Below are 17,608 nucleotides of genomic sequence, written 5' to 3'. Positions count from 1 at the left end.
TATAGGGACTGACGTACAGTCTGCTAATCAGTCACACACAACCTACTTGGTCCACAAAGGTCCTTATAAGGACTGGTAACTTGGTTAAGGGTGCTACAGTACATAGGGTTGAGTGCGGTACAGTCTGCTGTTCTGTAAGGACCGCTATCGGTCCACAATAGATAGGGTTGAGGTGCACCACTGCTGACCGCTGCCCTATACTGCAGCAGCCCTTCAGCACTATAGGGACTGACGTACAGTCTGCTAATCAGTCACACACAACCTACTTGGTCCACAAAGGTCCTTATAAGGACTGGTAACTTGGTTAAGGGTGCTACAGTACATAGGGTTGAGTGCGGTACAGTCTGCTGTTCTGTAAGGACCGGTATCGGTCCACAATAGATAGGGTTGAGGTGCACCACTGCTGACCGCTGCCCAATACTGCAGCAGTCCTTCAGCAGTATAGGGACTGACGTACAGTCTGCTAATCAGTCACGCACAACCTACTTGGTCCACAAAGGTCCTTATAAGGACTGGTAACTTGGTTAAGGGTGCTACAGTACATAGGGTTGAGTGCGGTACAGTCTGCTGTTCTGTAAGGACCACTATCAGTCCACAATAGATAGGGTTGAGGTGCACCACTGCTGACCGCTGCCCTATACTGCAGCAGTCCTTCAGCAGTATAGGGACTGACGTACAGTCTGCTAATCAGTCACACAAAACCTACTTGGTCCACAAAGGTCCTTATAAGGACTGGTAACTTGGTTAAGGGTGCTACAGTACATAGGGTTGAGTGAGGTACAGTCTGCCATTCTGTAAGGACCGCTATCGGTCCACAATAGATAGGGTTGAGGTGCAGCACTGCTGACCGCTGCCCTATACTGCAGCAGTCCTTCAGCAGTATAGGGACTGACGTACAGTCTGCTAATCAGTCACACACAACCTACTTGGTCCACAAAGGTCCTTATAAGGACTGGTAACTTGGTCTGTGTAGGGTGCTACAGTACATAGGGTTGAGTGAGGTACAGTCTGCCATTCTGTAAGGACCGGTATCGGTCCACAATAGATAGGGTTGAGGTGCAGCACTGCTGACCGCTGCCCTATACTGCAGCAGTCCTTCAGCAGTATAGGGACTGACGTACAGTCTGCTAATCAGTCACACAAAACCTACTTGGTCCACAAAGGTCCTTATAAGGACTGGTAACTTGGTTAAGGGTGCTACAGTACATAGGGTTGAGTGAGGTACAGTCTGCCGTTCTGTAAGGACCGCTATCGGTCCACAATAGATAGGGTTGAGGTGCACCACTGCTGACCGCTGCCCTATACTGCAGCAGTCCTTCAGCATTATAGGGACTGACGTACAGTCTGCTAATCAGTCACACAAAACCTACTTGGTCCACAAAGGTCCTTATAAGGACTGGTAACTTGGTTAAGGGTGCTACAGTACATAGGGTTGAGTGAGGTACAGTCTGCCGTTCTGTAAGGACCGGTATCGGTCCACAATAGATAGGGTTGAGGTGCAGCACTGCTGACCGCTGCCCTATACTGCAGCAGTCCTTCAGCAGTATAGGGACTGACGTACAGTCTGCTAATCAGTCACACACAACCTACTTGGTCCACAAAGGTCCTTATAAGGACTGGTAACTTGGTCTGTGTAGGGTGCTACAGTACATAGGGTTGAGTGAGGTACAGTCTACCGTTCTGTAAGGACCGGTATCGGTCCACAATAGATAGGGTTGAGGTGCACCACTGCTGACCGCTGCCCTATACTGCAGCAGTCCTTCAGCAGTATAGGGACTGACGTACAGTCTGCTAATCAGTCACACAAAACCTACTTGGTCCACAAAGGTCCTTATGAGGACTGGTAACTTGATTAAGGGTGCTACAGTACATAGGGTTGAGTGAGGTACAGTCTGACGTTTTGTAAGGACCGGTATCGGTCCACAATACATAGGGTTGAGGTGCACCACTGCTGACCGCTGCCCTATACTGCAGCAGTCCTTCAGCAGTATAGGGACTGACGTACAGTCTGCTAATCAGTCACACACAACCTACTTGGTCCACAAAGGTCCTTATAAGGACTGGTAACTTGGTTAAGGGTGCTACAGTACATAGGGTTGAGTGCGGTACAGTCTGCTGTTCTGTAAGGACCGCTATCGGTCCACAATAGATAGGGTTGAGGTGCACCACTGCTGACCGCTGCCCTATACTGCAGCAGTCCTTCAGCAGTATAGGGACTGACGTACAGTCTGCTAATCAGTCACACAAAACCTACTTGGTCCACAAAGGTCCTTATAAGGACTGGTAACTTGGTTAAGGGTGCTACAGTACATAGGGTTGAGTGAGGTACAGTCTGCCATTCTGTAAGGACCGCTATCGGTCCACAATAGATAGGGTTGAGGTGCACCACTGCTGACCGCTGCCCTATACTGCAGCAGTCCTTCAGCAGTATAGGGACTGACGTACAGTCTGCTAATCAGTCACACAAAACCTACTTGGTCCACAAAGGTCCTTATAAGGACTGGTAACTTGGTTAAGGGTGCTACAGTACATAGGGTTGAGTGAGGTACAGTCTGCCGTTCTGTAAGGACCGGTATCGGTCCACAATAGATAGGGTTGAGGTGCACCACTGCTGACCGCTGCCCTATACTGCAGCAGTCCTTCAGCAGTATAGGGACTGACGTACAGTCTGCTAATCAGTCACACAAAACCTACTTGGTCCACAAAGGTCCTTATAAGGACTGGTAACTTGGTTAAGGGTGCTACAGTACATAGGGTTGAGTGAGGTACAGTCTGCCTTTCTGTAAGGACCGGTTTCGGTCCACAATAGATAGGGTTGAGGTGCACCACTGCTGACCGCTGCCCTATACTGCAGCAGTCCTTCAGCAGTATAGGGACTGACGTACAGTCTGCTAATCAGTCACACAAAACCTACTTGGTCCACAAAGGTCCTTATAAGGACTGGTAACTTGGTTAAGGGTGCTACAGTACATAGGGTTGAGTGAGGTACAGTCTGCCGTTCTGTAAGGACCGGTATCGGTCCACAATAGATAGGGTTGAGGTGCAGCACTGCTGACCGCTGCCCTATACTGCAGCAGTCCTTCAGCAGTATAGGGACTGACGTACAGTCTGCTAATCAGTCACACACAACCTACTTGGTCCACAAAGGTCCTTATAAGGACTGGTAACTTGGTCTGTGTAGGGTGCTACAGTACATAGGGTTGAGTGAGGTACAGTCTGCCGTTCTGTAAGGACCGGTATCGGTCCACAATAGATAGGGTTGAGGTGCACCACTGCTGACCGCTGCCCTATACTGCTACTGCAGCAGTCCTTCAGCAGTATAGGGACTGACGTACAGTCTGCTAATCAGTCACACAAAACCTACTTGGTCCACAAAGGTCCTTATAAGGACTGGTAACTTGATTAAGGGTGCTACAGTACATAGGGTTGAGTGAGGTACAGTCTGCCATTCTGTAAGGACCGGTATCGGTCCACAATAGATAGGGTTGAGGTGCACCACTGCTGACCGCTGCCCTATACTGCAGCAGTCCTTCAGCAGTATAGGGACTGACGTACAGTCTGCTAATCAGTCACACAAAACCTACTTGGTCCACAAAGGTCCTTATAAGGACTGGTAACTTGGTTAAGGGTGCTACAGTACATAGGGTTGAGTGCGGTACAGTCTGCTGTTCTGTAAGGACCGCTATCGGTCCACAATAGATAGGGTTGAGGTGCACCACTGCTGACCGCTGCCCTATACTGCAGCAGTCCTTCAGCAGTATAGGGACTGACGTACAGTCTGCTAATCAGTCACACGCAACCTACTTGGTCCACAAAGGTCCTTATAAGGACTGGTAACTTGGTCTGTGTAGGGTGCTACAGTACATAGGGTTGAGTGAGATACAGTCTGCCGTTCTGTAAGGACCGGTATCGGTCCACAATACATAGGGTTGAGGTGCACCACTGCTGACTGCTGCCCTATACTGCAGCAGTCCTTCATCGGTATAGGGACTAAGAGTTTTGTCACAGGGTGATTTAAAAAATGACAGGCAGAGGAAGAGGCAGGCCCTTCCGCAGGGGTGGTAGGGGTAGGGCAGGAGCACCAGCCTTGAGCCAAAGTGGGAAGTTGCAGAAGGTGCATTCAATTACTTTAAAGGACGCACCAGACTTGGTTGAATGGCTCGCTCAGCCTTACTCTTCTGCACCCTCCTCATCCTCTCGATCTGCACCCTCTTCTTCACTCTCTGCTATGTGCACCCCCAAAGACACTACCACCAACACCACCACCACCACCACCACATACCTTCCGCTTGAGTCACAGGAATTATTTTCCGATCCATATCAAGAGGACATTTCTGATGCGCAGCCACTCTTGGTATTGGATCAGGAAGAGGAGGTAGCAACAACCGCTACTCAGCAGTCTGACGACAGTACCCAGATCAGCCCAAGGAGGAGGTTGGTCCCCGGTGTTGCTGCCTACTCCGAGATCTCTTCTTATAGCGGTGGGGAAGGCGACGTTGATGATGATGTGTCTAGTGATGTCACGTGGGTGCCCACAAGAGAGGAAGAGGAGGGGAGTTCACAGGGAGATATGGACCAGCAGATAGGGAGGAGAAGCAAGACTAACTTACATTGCACAGGAGGGACAAAGCAGACTGCAAATGTATCAGGAGCGAGTCATCGACCATGTACGGTCACATCTGGCGCTCCCAGGACACCGGCACATGGCTCCGCAGTGTGGGCTTTTTTTAACGTGTCCGCTGCTGACAATAGCGTTGCCATCTGCAATCTTTGCAGTCAATGCATTAGTCGCGGTAAGCCCAACACTCACCTAGGGATGACCGCCTTAAGAAGGCACATGGGCAGCCATCACCGAGCCGAGTGGGAGCAACGGAACACACAAAGCCACACTGCAGGCTCTCACCGTCCAGCCTCGTCTTCTACTTCTCCTTCTCCTCTCTCCTCACAATTGTCCTCCACTCCACCTTCCATCACGCCAAGCTCACGTTTTTCTGCAAAAAGGCAGGCTTCCGTGAGCCTAATGTTCGAGCGTCAAAAAATGATGACGCCGGATAACCCTCTTGCCCAACGATTGACGGCTGGCTTGTCAGAACTCATAGCCCGCCAACTACTGCCATATAAACTGGTGGACTCTGAGGCCTTTCGCAAATTTGTGGCCATTGGAACACCACAATGGAAGGTCCCAGGAAGGAAGTATTTCTCACAGAAGGGCATCCCAGAGCTATATGGCCATGTTCAGCAGCAAGTGAATGTATCTCTGGCACACAGTGTCGGTGCCAAGATACATCTGACCAAAGACATGTGGTCTAGCAAACACGTGCAGGGAAGGTATATCACTTTTACTGCCCACTGGGTGAACCTTCTGACGGCCGTCAAGCATGTAACCCGTGGCACCCGTGTAGATTTGGTTTTACCGCCACGGATTGCATGCAGGCCTGACTCTTCTGCTCCTCCTCCTCCTACTCCATCCTCCTCCCTCTCCTCCTCAGCTGCCTCCTCCTTTTCCGCTGCTAGCGTCTCTTCCCCTGCACCGCCCAAGCTCCCCAGAACCTATTCCACATGCCAGGTGAGACGTTGCCATGCCGTGCTGCGTCTGTTGTGCCTGGAAGCCAAGAGCCACACTGGCCCGGCACTCCTTTCAGCTTTGCGTTCACAGGCAGATCAGTGGCTAACACCGCTCAATTTGACAGTTGGTAAAGTGGTGTGTGACAACGGTACCAATCTGCTTAGCGCATTGAAACAGGGCAAAATCACGCACGTGCCATGCATGGCACACGTCTTAAACTTGGTCGTGCAGCGATTCGTTGTCAAATACCCTGGGGTCCAGGACATCTTGCGGCAGGCAAGGAAAATCTCGGCCCATTTCAGAAGATCTTACACGGCCATGGCTCGCCTTGCTGACATTCAGCGGCGACACCATCTGCCGGTCAGACGTCTTATTTGCGATTGCTCCAGCAGAAACGTGCAGTTAACGTCTACCTGTATGAACTCTGCGGCAGAAACGGTTCTGGGGAGCTGGGGTTTTTTTCACCGCGCCAGTGGCTGCTCATGCGCGGCGCATGCAGACTTCTGCGCCCATTTGAGGAGATCACCAAACTGGTCAGTCGCAGCCATGGCGCCATCAGTGACATGGTACCTTATGCCTTCTTTATGGAGCGTGCACTGCGTCGTGTCATTGATCAAGCTGTGGAGGAGCAGGAGCGGGAAGATGAGGAAGTCGCAATGCTGGATGAATTCCCAGGGGGGGCTACTCTATCTGAGACAAGTGAACAACAGGAGTCTGAAGAGGAGTCAGAGGAGGATGGTGCCGGGGCGGATGAGGAGGAGCAAGAAGAGCATGCTTTAAACCTTTCTGGGATCCCTGTTGTGCGTGGATGGGGAGAGGAGAATGAAGAGGACGACATTATCCTGGATGATGAGCAGGAGCCAGGCCACCACACCGCTTCCACTTTAGTGCAAATGGGGGCCTTCATGCTCCAGTGTTTTAATAGGGACCCCCATATAAAAAGCATAAGGGTCAAGGACCAGTACTGGGTGGCAACGTACTTAGACCCCCGGTACAAACACAAAATGGCGGAAATGTTACCGCCGTCGCAGAGGGCTGTCAGAATGCAGCACTTCCAGGCCTTGCTTCGAGAAATGCTGCATTCTGCTTTTGCGTGCGCTGGCAGAGGAGCAATTCCCACTCCTAGAGAAGGAGTTGCGGGTACCAATCCAACAGCGCCTGCAAGAAGAGGCCAGTTTGAAGATGTGTTGGTGACTTCGGATATGAGGTCATTCCGACCCATCAACAGGTGTCATCCGGATCCAGCATCAGGGAATGCCTAGACCATCAGGTGTCCGACTACATCGGGTTAACGGCCGATGTGGACGCTCTGAGGAGTGATGAACCCCTGGACTACTGGATGGGCAGGCTTGACCTCTGGTCAGAGCTTGCCCAATTTGCAATCGAACTGTTGGCTTGCCCCTCATCCAGTGTCCTGTCCGAAAGGACGTTCAGCGCAGCAGGGGGGATCGTGACCGATAAGCGTACTCGCCTAGCTCACGACAGTGTTAACTACCTCACGTTTCTATAAATGAATGAGGCATTGATCTCGGAGTAATTCAACACATGTGACCAGTAGACCATGTATATGTCTATAAACAATTTTTTTACTCAAGCACACAGACCTTCTTTCTTCATTTGGCTCACTTCCTTGTCCCAAAAAAGCACACCGTACTATATGCCCCTACCCTCCTCTTTGAAGAGGTTGAGCGGTGTCATATTTCTACTGGGGCTGCTTATGAGGGGATCACACCATCCCTGTGCTGTGCTGACTTTCTCCTGGGGGTTCTTATTATGAGGGGATCACACCATCCCTGTCCTGTGCTGACTTACTCCTGGGGGTTCTTATTATGAGGGGATCACACCATCCCTGTGCTGTGCTGACTTTCTCCTGGGGGTTCTTATTATGAGGGGATCACACCATCCCTGTGCTGTGCTGACTTTCTCCTGGGGGTTCTTATTATGAGGAAATCACACCATCCCTGTGCTGTGCTGACTTCCTCCTGGGGGTTCTTATTATGAGGGGATCACACCATCCCTGTGCTGTGCTGACTTCCTCCTGGGGGTTCTTATTATGAGGGGATCACACCATCCCTGTGCTGTGCTGACTTTCTCCTGGGGGTTCTTATTATGAGGGGATCACACCATCCCTGTGCTGTGCTGACTTCCTCCTGGGGGTTCTTATTATGAGGGGATCACACCATCCCTGTGCTGTGCTGACTTCCTCCTGGGGGTTCTTATTATGAGGGGATCACACCATCCCTGTGCTGTGCTGACTTTCTCCTGGGGGTTCTTATTATGAGGGGATCACACCATCCCTGTGCTGTGCTGACTTTCTCCTGGGGGTTCTTATTATGAGGGGATCACACCATCCCTGTCCTGTGCTGACTTACTCCTGGGGGTTCTTATTATGAGGGGATCACACCATCCCTGTGCTGTGCTGACTTTCTCCTGGGGGTTCTTATTATGAGGGGATCACACCATCCCTGTGCTGTGCTGACTTACTCCTGGGCCTGCTTATTATGAGGGGATCACACCATCCCTGTGCTGTGCTGACTTTCTCCTGGGGGTTCTTATTATGAGGGGATCACACCATCCCTGTGCGGTGCTGACTTCCTCCTGGGGGGTCTTATTATGAGGGGATCACACCATCCCTGTGCTGTGCTGACTTACTCCTGGGCCTGCTTATTATGAGGGGATCACACCATCCCTGTGCTGTGCTGACTTTCTCCTGGGGGTTCTTATTATGAGGGGATCACACCATCCCTGTGCTGTGCTGACTTCCTCCTGGGGGTTCTTATTATGAGGGGATCACACCATCCCTGTGCTGTGCTGACTTCCTCCTGGGGGTTCTTATTATGAGGGGATCACACCATCCCTGTGCTGTGCTGATTTTCTCCTGGGCCTGCTTATTATGAGGGGATCACACCATCCCTGTGCTGTGCTGACTTCCTCCTGGGGCTGCTTACGGTGCTGCTGTCAGTGCTGTATATCACGGTGCTGGTGTGAGTGCTTAATGTCACGCTGCTGCTGTCAGTGCTGTATATCACGGTGCAGATATCAGTGCTTAATGTCACGCTTCTGATGTCAGTGCTCTCTATCATGGTGCTGCTGTCAGTGCTGTATATCACGGTGCTGGTGTGAGTGCTTAATGTCACGCTGCTGCTGTCAGTGCTGTATATCACGCTGCTGATGTCAGTGCCCTCTATCACGGTGCTGCTGTCAGATGACTCTATCACGGTGCAGGTGTCATTGCTGTATGTCACGCTGCTGGTGATCATCTCCTGCACCCTCTTCTTTGCCTACCCTGGTCCCTGACCTTCCGTGTCCTCCATTGCCTTCATGCGCTCCACAGTCCTGAATTGTCAGAACAATTTCCCATATAAAAAAAGAATGCTTGTAGTTATCAATCCCAAATTCACCTCATACATGTATTATGTCATTGGTCATGTGGTGGGACTATGTTTGCCCAGCTAATAATTATTTTGTGGCTGCAAATTTGACCTAAAGGTTTGCGAAGTTCGCCTCCCATTGAAGTCAATGGGGCCCGCCGCGAACTTTCCGGTTCGTGAACTATCGGCCTCGTTCGCGGTTCGCGTTCGCGAAACGTCCCGTCGGAAGTTCGTCCATCACTATTCCTGAGGTCATGTCCCCAAACCTTTCACCATATTTGTTACCCGTCTCTGGACTCGTTCTATTTTATCAATCAAGGAGAATCTTTCAAATATTAAGAAATGTCAGAGTCTTGTGTATTTAATGGTTTCCAGGAAGCATATTATTATTGCTTTACACATAGCAGGACCCAGAGAGGACGAGCTAAGCTGCCTAAGTTACCACCAAATAAATTTCATATTTACTGTTCTAGGAGATTATGGAGATACTCCTCTTCCAAGACTCTTCTGTATGTAACTGCTTACTTTGTTGAAAAGCTGCAATACAATCTACTGAACCGTTTTATGTGGGCTAATGATAGTATTTAAAATGTTCTGTATGGAATACTAGTGTGCTAAGTACGAGAAGAACTAAGGGACATTTTCAGCAATGTCTAAGCATAGGAAGACCTAAAAGCCTCACCACTGTTGACAATATCACTAGTGTACTATCAATGTATAAAAAGATCTAAAGGCCACAACGTATTACTAGTGTACTATCTATTATTAGGATGAACTAAAGGCAACATCTTAATGCTAGTGTAGTATCTATGTATAGAAAGATCTGATGGCCACTTGCAATTATCAATGAATGGAAAGATTTGCAAGCCACATCTTATTACTATGGGAAAATACAAAAGTCTTCTTTTGTATTTAGTTGTGGAAGAACTATGTATCTATGAATAGTAAAAAAGAAAGGCCACATCCTAACAGTGGCGGCCAGGCGTTGCCCCCCCCCCCCCAACACTGTTGCTGCCCTCTCTATCCTATGGCAGTGTTTTTTGAAGCACATGATTAGAGCCAGAAGCTCTAATAGGCTTCAATAAAGGGTAGGCTTGAGGCGCAGAGCACTGCGTCCTAATCCCACCCAGTTGTGTGATGATAGCAAATACATTTTTGCTATTTTCATAAAAAAAAAAAAAAATTCCCACGCCATTCAGAATGCAGGGGTGAGACCTGCTTCCCGATTGGCCAAAATGTCAGACAATCCTATTGGATGCCTGACGTGGAGCCAGGGAGGAAGCCGCTGGAGCCAGAAAGGAAGCCCACCACCCTGGAGCCGCTGGCCAGACCCCACACACCCGGTAGCCTGGAACCGCTGCCAGCACCCCACCACGCTGGAAGACACCCACCATCTATATGGATCTATCTATCCAGGTAAGTGCCAGACCAATCGGCAGAAGTGCACGTGGGAGGGGGTTGTTAGTGCCGCACTGCCGGGGGAGGTGATTGTCTGCCCCACCCGAACAAAAAACCCACCAGCCGCCACTGCATCCTAATACTAGTGCTAACATAGGTTTAGGGTTTACATTCACTTTAAGAGATTACATGTAACTTACCCCGAATGGTTACATAGGCTCTTTCAGAATCTTTTAGAGTATTCTCTGGAATTTGCAGAAAGACGTTCTCTGTCTTTGAGTCTCCTGATGTAAACACACTGGTGTTAGATTCACATAAAGGCAAAACAAGCAAAATACAACAATGATATAGATCAGTGATTCTCAACCTTATTGAGACCAGGTCTTGGTAAATTATTTTATAACCATTCATGCTCCAACAGTAAAAAAAAAAAAAAAAAATGTATTCTCACACAATAAAAGTATGGAAATGACAAATATTTATTAATATGCCAGGAGGCTCTGAATGGGGTTGGGTGTCAAGGTGGGGATGAGGGTTCTGGTGGGGATTAAAGTACTAGATGGTCTTGTAGAGGATGAGGTTCAGGACACTGTGGAAGGATAGGAGGCACTAGGGATGCTAAGGGTTTTCTGAGGGCTGAGAGCTCTCAGGGGGTTTAGGGGCACTACTGGCAAATATGGGAGTTTGGGAGTTATATGGGAACTGGGAGGTATTGTGGAAGTTAGGCGATCTGCAGATGGCTGAAAGTTCTGGAGGAGGAAGGCTGTGGCCTGGAAGCTGGCCATTGTAAGCTATTTGAGAAACACTGAAATAGACCGTATATGTTATTCATGCTTTGAATAAAACTTAATTTGGGGGTGTGTGTGTATGTGCATATACCATAACACATGTAATATACATCAAAGTTTACAAATCCAGACTTTGATTAATTTAAGGAGTAAACGCTCCCATAGCCAATAGATCCCAATGTCACTTTAAATAACCCAGTTAGGTGCAGGGGAGTTTGCAGAAATAGGAGTTACCCTGGTGCAGGGATATGCAATTAGCAGACCTCCAGCTGTTGCAAAACTACAAGTCCCATCATGCCTCTGCCTCTGGGTGTCATGCTTGTGGCTGTCAGAGTCTTGCTATGCCTCATGAGAATTGTAGTTCTGCAACAGCTGGAGGTCCACTAATTGCATATCCCTGCCCTAGTGTATGTTTAGATGTTATACATGCACACAGTTTCATCAATGCAAATTATATCTGTAGGCAAAACCTTTTTTTACTTTTGGGTAGAGGATTAGTTAGACAGGATTTTATTGCTGTCTATGTCCCCACTGGGAAGATTCACACTCTATTTGTAGTGGTGACCACTGTTACCTAGAAAGAAAGTGAGGGAAAATCCAAACTTGTCCCCAGAAAAAGAGGTAAGGGTACATGGGTACACCTTTTCCAACCGTTCAATTCTCCATGCACATGGCTGTACAGCACGCACAGCCCGCATAATGACGCTACTAGGACCCTCGGCTGACATTTTTGCGGGTGGGGGTATTTCAGGTAGTTTAGTTAATTTATTTCAGAATTTTGTATTTTTTTAAATGTATTGTATTTGTGTACTGTCAATTTAACTTTTTCATTTTACTTCTTTCCATCATTTTTTTTTTATCTCATATTGTGAAAATATTAAAGGGGTTGTAAAGGTTCGTTTTTTATTCTCTACATAGGTTCCTCTAAGCTAGTGTATTGTTGGTTCACTTACCTTTTCCTTCGATTTCCCTTCTAAATGTTTTTTTTCTTTGTCTGAATATCTCACTTCCTGTTTCTCCTCAGTAAACTTCTCACCATCATCCGAGCTGGTGGTTAGTCAGCCAGAACAGCTTACTGAACAGCTTACTGAGGAAGAACAGGAAGTGAGAAATTCAGACAAAGAAAACAAAGAAAAAAAACATTTATAAGGGAAATCGAAGGAAAAGGTAAGTGAACCAACAATGCACTAGCTTATAGGAACCTATTTAGAAAATAAAAAACGAACCTTTACAACCCCTTTAAGGCTGTGGCTATTTCTGACAGTCTATGGCAGTGATGGCGAACCTTGGCACCCCAGATGTTTTGGAACTACATTTCCCATGATCCCCAACTACACTGCAGAGTGCATGAGCATCATGGGAAATGTAGTTCCAAAACATCTGGGGTGCCAAGGTTCGCCATCACTGGTCTATGGTAACTGAAAGGAGCGTTTTTAACCCGAAGAGCCTTTTAAAGCCTATTACCCCGAAAAAGCCACCAAGAGCCTTTCTCATTTCTTATTCTCCTATACACTTTGCCAAAATGGTGAGATTTCACTGAATTTTTTCAGGGAAATTACAATGTTCAATTTTCTGTATCCACTGAGAGGCCATGCCATGCAAGTTTAAAATGTTCCCTTCAATAAGTCTAAGTTATAAATTATAGCCTACAGATATAGCACAGTGGTGTAGTGGTTAGCACTTTCACCCAACAGCAATGGGGTCGCTGGTTTAAATCCTGACCACGACACCATCTGCCTGGAGTTTGCATGTTCTCCCTGTGCCTGAGTGGGTTTCCTCCGGGTACTCCAGTTTCCTCCCACACTCTAAAGACACGCCGGTAGGTTAATTAGACCTTGTCTAAAACAAAAATTGGCCTTAATATGTGTATGTCAATGTTGTATGTGTTTATAAGCATGTCAGGACCTTACAGGGTAAAGGACCATGCAAAAAAAAAAAAGCTGCAGATGGACTCTGGTGGCAAGAAAGCGCTCTGAAGCGATTCAGTTCACATAGGTAGCGCTATACAAGTTGCTCATTCATTCATAATTTGCTCCTGTCTATCACCCTGCATTTTATGTCCCGTTCATGACTTTGATGGGTCACATGACCTGGTTGTTCTTTTTTTTTTCTTACAGGATTATCACTTATTCTTATTGTGCTTCCTGAAGTTGGCAAAGCACATTTGTAAAATGTATCACTGTATTTATATGAAGGAAAATCACAAATGTGATTTTGAGAAATATGGAATCAGAGATTACAACGTCAAGCAAAATATTGCAATTCCTCTTTGGCTTAAAGTTTTGGATAGAGTGGAAATGGGTTAGACTAACTAAGATTTTTGATGCCCTCTGTGTCTCAGTTCAAGAGGTTCACTTTTTTTATTAGTCCTGTGACCATGATAACCAAAAGGGAAAGAAAAGCCCAATATATGAGCATTCCTCAGAACAGGAATAGAGGGGGTATCTTCCAGTAGATACACTGGGTTTGGTGACTACCAGGATTTCCCTCACTTTGTAGGGATTTCCTCTCACTTCCTGATATGGATTTGGAGTAGGGATAAAGGGAAATCTTCCCAATGGGAATGGGATGGCAAAGAAAACAACCTTACAGGGGTTATAACTCACCCTTACCTTATCCAAAATGAAAAAGAAAATATTATTTTGTCTTCTCTAGTTTTATTGTTGGTATATCCTTTTGAAAATCTTTTTTTTTGCTTTTCTGGCACCTGGCCTTTATTTAGCTTTCTAGATTTTGGTACATATTCTGGGCATTTGTAGGCAGGGGTATTTTGTCCTCCCTGCATAGGTGGTGCTGCTCTGCAGCCACCATTCATAGAGTGTGGAGGGTAGAATTAACCTATGAGGCCTCCATTGGTGTCATCAGGAGAACAGCTGTCCATTTGGGTACTGCTATGCCAGGTGACCTCTGCAGTCACCTTTGATGGGCCAATGCTTATAAAAAGTACTGACTCACTGCAGTTGGCATGCATTTTGCATGTGGTTATGTTAGGGACAGGGACCCACTGGCTAAGGAGAGTGTACATTGTGTAGGGAGAGGTTCCAGTGGAGGAGGGACAGAGTAGGGACTGTCAGCCTATTCTACAGATAGGAGCCTTCCCTCTTCAGTTGCACGCCCGCCTTCCAGCTGCCCCCTCTGCCAGGTGCTTTCAGCATTAGTGTATCGCTCCAGGCTACTGTTAGACTCGGTTCACACAGGGGCGGCACGACTTGCAGCGCAACTCACAGACGCGACCTGCACACGACTACAGCGGCGACTTGCAAAACGACTTCTGTATAGAAGTCAATGCAAGTCGCCTGAAGTCGCCCCAAAAGTAGTACAGGAACCTTTTTCTAAGTCAGAGCGACTTGAGTCGCTCCTATTAGAACGGTTCCATAGTACAGAATGGAGCGCGACTTGTCAGGCGGCTAAGTCGCCTGGACAAGTCACCCCTGTGTGAACCGAGCCTAACACAGTTCTCTATAGATCTGATCAGACTGTTGCCATTACATAGGCTTTGTTACTGTTTTGTTGCGACTTCCACCTTAATACACTTCCTTGAAAATTCGGGTCTCTGTGTGTGTCTTTCCTCCCCTCTGGGTATCCAGTTCTTGGACCCTGCTTACACACTCATAGTCGGTTTACCTAAATTTGCACTGGAAAGTCACTTACATGGGAAATTTTCTATGGTGGGCTATGGTTATTGGGTCCAGAAACAGACAAATGTATTACATATTTGTTTTTCTATAGCCTTCAGTTAAAGAATTCACAGTAATTCCTTACCATCTTGGATACAAAGCAGTGAACTGTATGACTTTTCTTGTAGGACTCCTCCAGGCTGCAAGTACAATAAACACAGTTTAGCTAAAAGAACAAAGGGGACCAAGAGCAAAGATGAGATTGATGATTGGGGTTGATTTACTAAAGGCAAATAGGCTGTGCACTTTGCAAAATGCAACTGCACTCTGCAAGAGCAGTTGCTCCAGAGCTTAATAAATGAGATGAAGGTTCACTTTCGCAAAGAATACCCAATCACATGTTAGGGAAAATAAATAAAACAGCATTTTTGCCCGCACATGATTGGATGATGGAAGTCAGCAGAGCTTCAGCTCATGTACTATGGTCTGGAGCAACTGCTTTTGCAGAATGCCACTGTACTTTGCTAAGTGTACAGTCTATGTGCCTTTAGTAAATCAACCCCATTATGTGCAATGACCTACAGGGGTTGATTTACTAAAGGCAAATCCACTGTGCTCTACAAGCACACTTGGAAGTGCAGTCGCTGTAGATCTGAGGGGAAGATCTGAAATGAGGGGAAATTCTGCTGATTTCTATCATCCAATCATGTGCAAGCAAAACATGCTGTTTTTTTATTTTCCTTGCATGTCCCCTTGCAGTGCACTTGTAGTGCACAGTGGATTTGCCTTTAGTAAATAAACCCCACAGTAGCCATTCAAAGTTAATTTTGTAAATCCGGTGGACTAGTAACATTGCGCTCCGCGCAATGGGAGGCTCCCACTGCGTGACACTTCTCTTCTTCTGACACTTATATAACGGAACGGTGCCTCCGAGGGGGCGGGGTCACTGGGTGGCCCCGCCCTCCGTTATATAAGAACTGTCAAAAGAAGTGAAGCGTCACACAGCGGGAGCCTTGCCATTGATGCGGAGTGGCCCAAGAATGAATCGAGGAAGAAGAGACGCTGTGGAGGAGGATGCCGTCACGAGAACACCGGAGCAAGAAGAAGAGGATCGGAGGAAGAAGAAGATGGAGGAAGAAGAAGGTGGAGGAAGAAACTGAAGGATGAAGGAAAGAAGAAGAAAGAAGATCCAAAGAAGATGAAAAGAAGAAGACTTTAATAAAGGAATTGTCAAAAACTGTCTCTTGTAATTTTTAACACTTTTGTCACTTTTTTGGTGAAATGGTAGGGGTACTTTTGTACCCCATTACCATTTCACGCAGGGGGGGTGGCCAGGATCTGGGGGTCCCCTTGCTAAAGGGGGCTTCCAGATTCCAATAAGCCTCCCGCCCGCAGACCCCCACAACCACTGGCCAAGATTGTGGGGATGAGGCCCTTGTCCTCATCAACATGGGGACAAGGTGCTTTGGGGGGTACCCCAAAGCACCCTCCCAATGTTGAGGGCATGTGGCCTGGTACAATTCAGGAGGGGGGCCACTCTCTCGTCCCCCCTTCTTTTCCTGTGGCCTGCCAGGTTGCGTGCTGGGATAAGGGTCTGGTATGGATTTTGAGGGATTTTTGGCACAGGGTTCCCCTTAAAATCCATGCCAGACCTGAAGGGCCTGGTATGGATTTTGAGGGGGACCCCCACGCCATTTTTTTTTTGGCACGGGGTTTCACTTAATATCCATACCAGACCTGAAGGGCCTGGTATGGAATTTTGGGGGACCCCCACACATTTTTGTTTCTTAATTTATTTATTTTTCTTAGTGCTAACATGACCTGTGTGCAAATAGCCTTAAAAAAAAACTAAACGTGAACCAGCGTAAAAAAAAAAAAGTCACGTTGAGAGGTGCGCCCATTCAACTTATGCAAATGCATCTACGTGGCTTTACATTTACTAAGATTTTGCTGGCGCAGTGAACCAAAGCACTTGAACGTGCGCAAATGCCGCTTGCGCATGTGCAGTGCATAAATTGACCTCGCACAGTTCCAAGTGTATTTGCAGGCGCAGCAGGCTTGTTCAGAAAAAGTTACTTTTCCATTCTATTTTGGGCATATTTGTTACTTGGACAGTTATAACTATACTTCCTCACATCACCCCACATCACCCCCATAATATTGGCACTTCCCCCTTCTTTTAATTCTGAGTTGAATAATGCGTGTGCCATGTCTATAGCGGCGCACCGATCGCCGCCTCCCGTGCTCCAGCATGTTAATAGTAAATGGTGAATTGCGCTGTGTTACAGACACAAATGCTTTGTGAATACCAAAACGGCCGTTGCGCATTGGCGTGCGCCACAACTCATGGAGCAAATCATTTGTAAATCAGCCCCACAGTTGGGTTTTGGGGTTCATTTTGTTAAATTATGGTCTCAGTACCAGTTTAGCTGGATTGCACTGGGTTCTCCTTGGCTGCAGGTGTGGCTGTCACTGCCGGTTGAGAATGCAGTTTAGCTGGGTGTATTGAATGCCATTCTTTCTCGGAACCAGCACAGTGGGAGTGTATTTAAGGTACTGACATTACGTGTTTTGGGGTTCCGGTCCAGAAGATATTTTCTGTCTGTTGGGTCCTGGTTCTCCTGGCCAGCCCTCATGGCCCTCCTGGCCTGGGGTACGGATCCATACACTTCCAAGCCTCGGGGCTGGATAGCCTGAGGCGAAGCAACTGCAGGGACAGGCCTGAATGGATATGAGGCCCTAATGATTCAAAGGTGGTCCGGTGCCGTCTCATCTAAGGAGACTCCCAGCAACTGGAGAAGCATCCAGGGGAGGACTCTTCAGGAGAAGGCCATGCGCAAGGCTGGCTTCTCTGAAGGAGCCTGGAGG

At 47.7% G+C, this 17,608-nt stretch overlaps 1 protein-coding gene across 1 annotated transcript in view; it reads right to left on the bottom strand.

Moving 5' to 3' along the window:
- Positions 1-17,608, bottom strand: part of LOC143930931 (alpha-2-macroglobulin-like protein 1) — a 281,168-nt gene that overhangs the window by 109,068 nt on the left and 154,492 nt on the right. Inside the window, exons 22-23 of the mRNA XM_077455621.1 lie at positions 14,886-14,940; positions 10,536-10,619 (exon numbers count right to left, since the gene is read on the bottom strand). Coding sequence (XP_077311747.1) covers positions 10,536-10,619; positions 14,886-14,940 — 139 coding nt within the window. The remainder of the gene's footprint in view (positions 1-10,535; positions 10,620-14,885; positions 14,941-17,608) is intronic.

The sequence above is a fragment of the Lithobates pipiens genome, unplaced genomic scaffold (assembly GCF_037356315.1).
Source record: "Lithobates pipiens isolate NorthernLeopardFrog02 unplaced genomic scaffold, aLitPip1_a1.2 Scaffold_25, whole genome shotgun sequence".
In the NCBI taxonomy this organism is placed as follows: Eukaryota; Metazoa; Chordata; class Amphibia; order Anura; family Ranidae; genus Lithobates; species Lithobates pipiens.
Note: the sequence above shows the minus strand (reverse complement) of the source record. Positions and strands in the feature narration are given on the sequence as shown.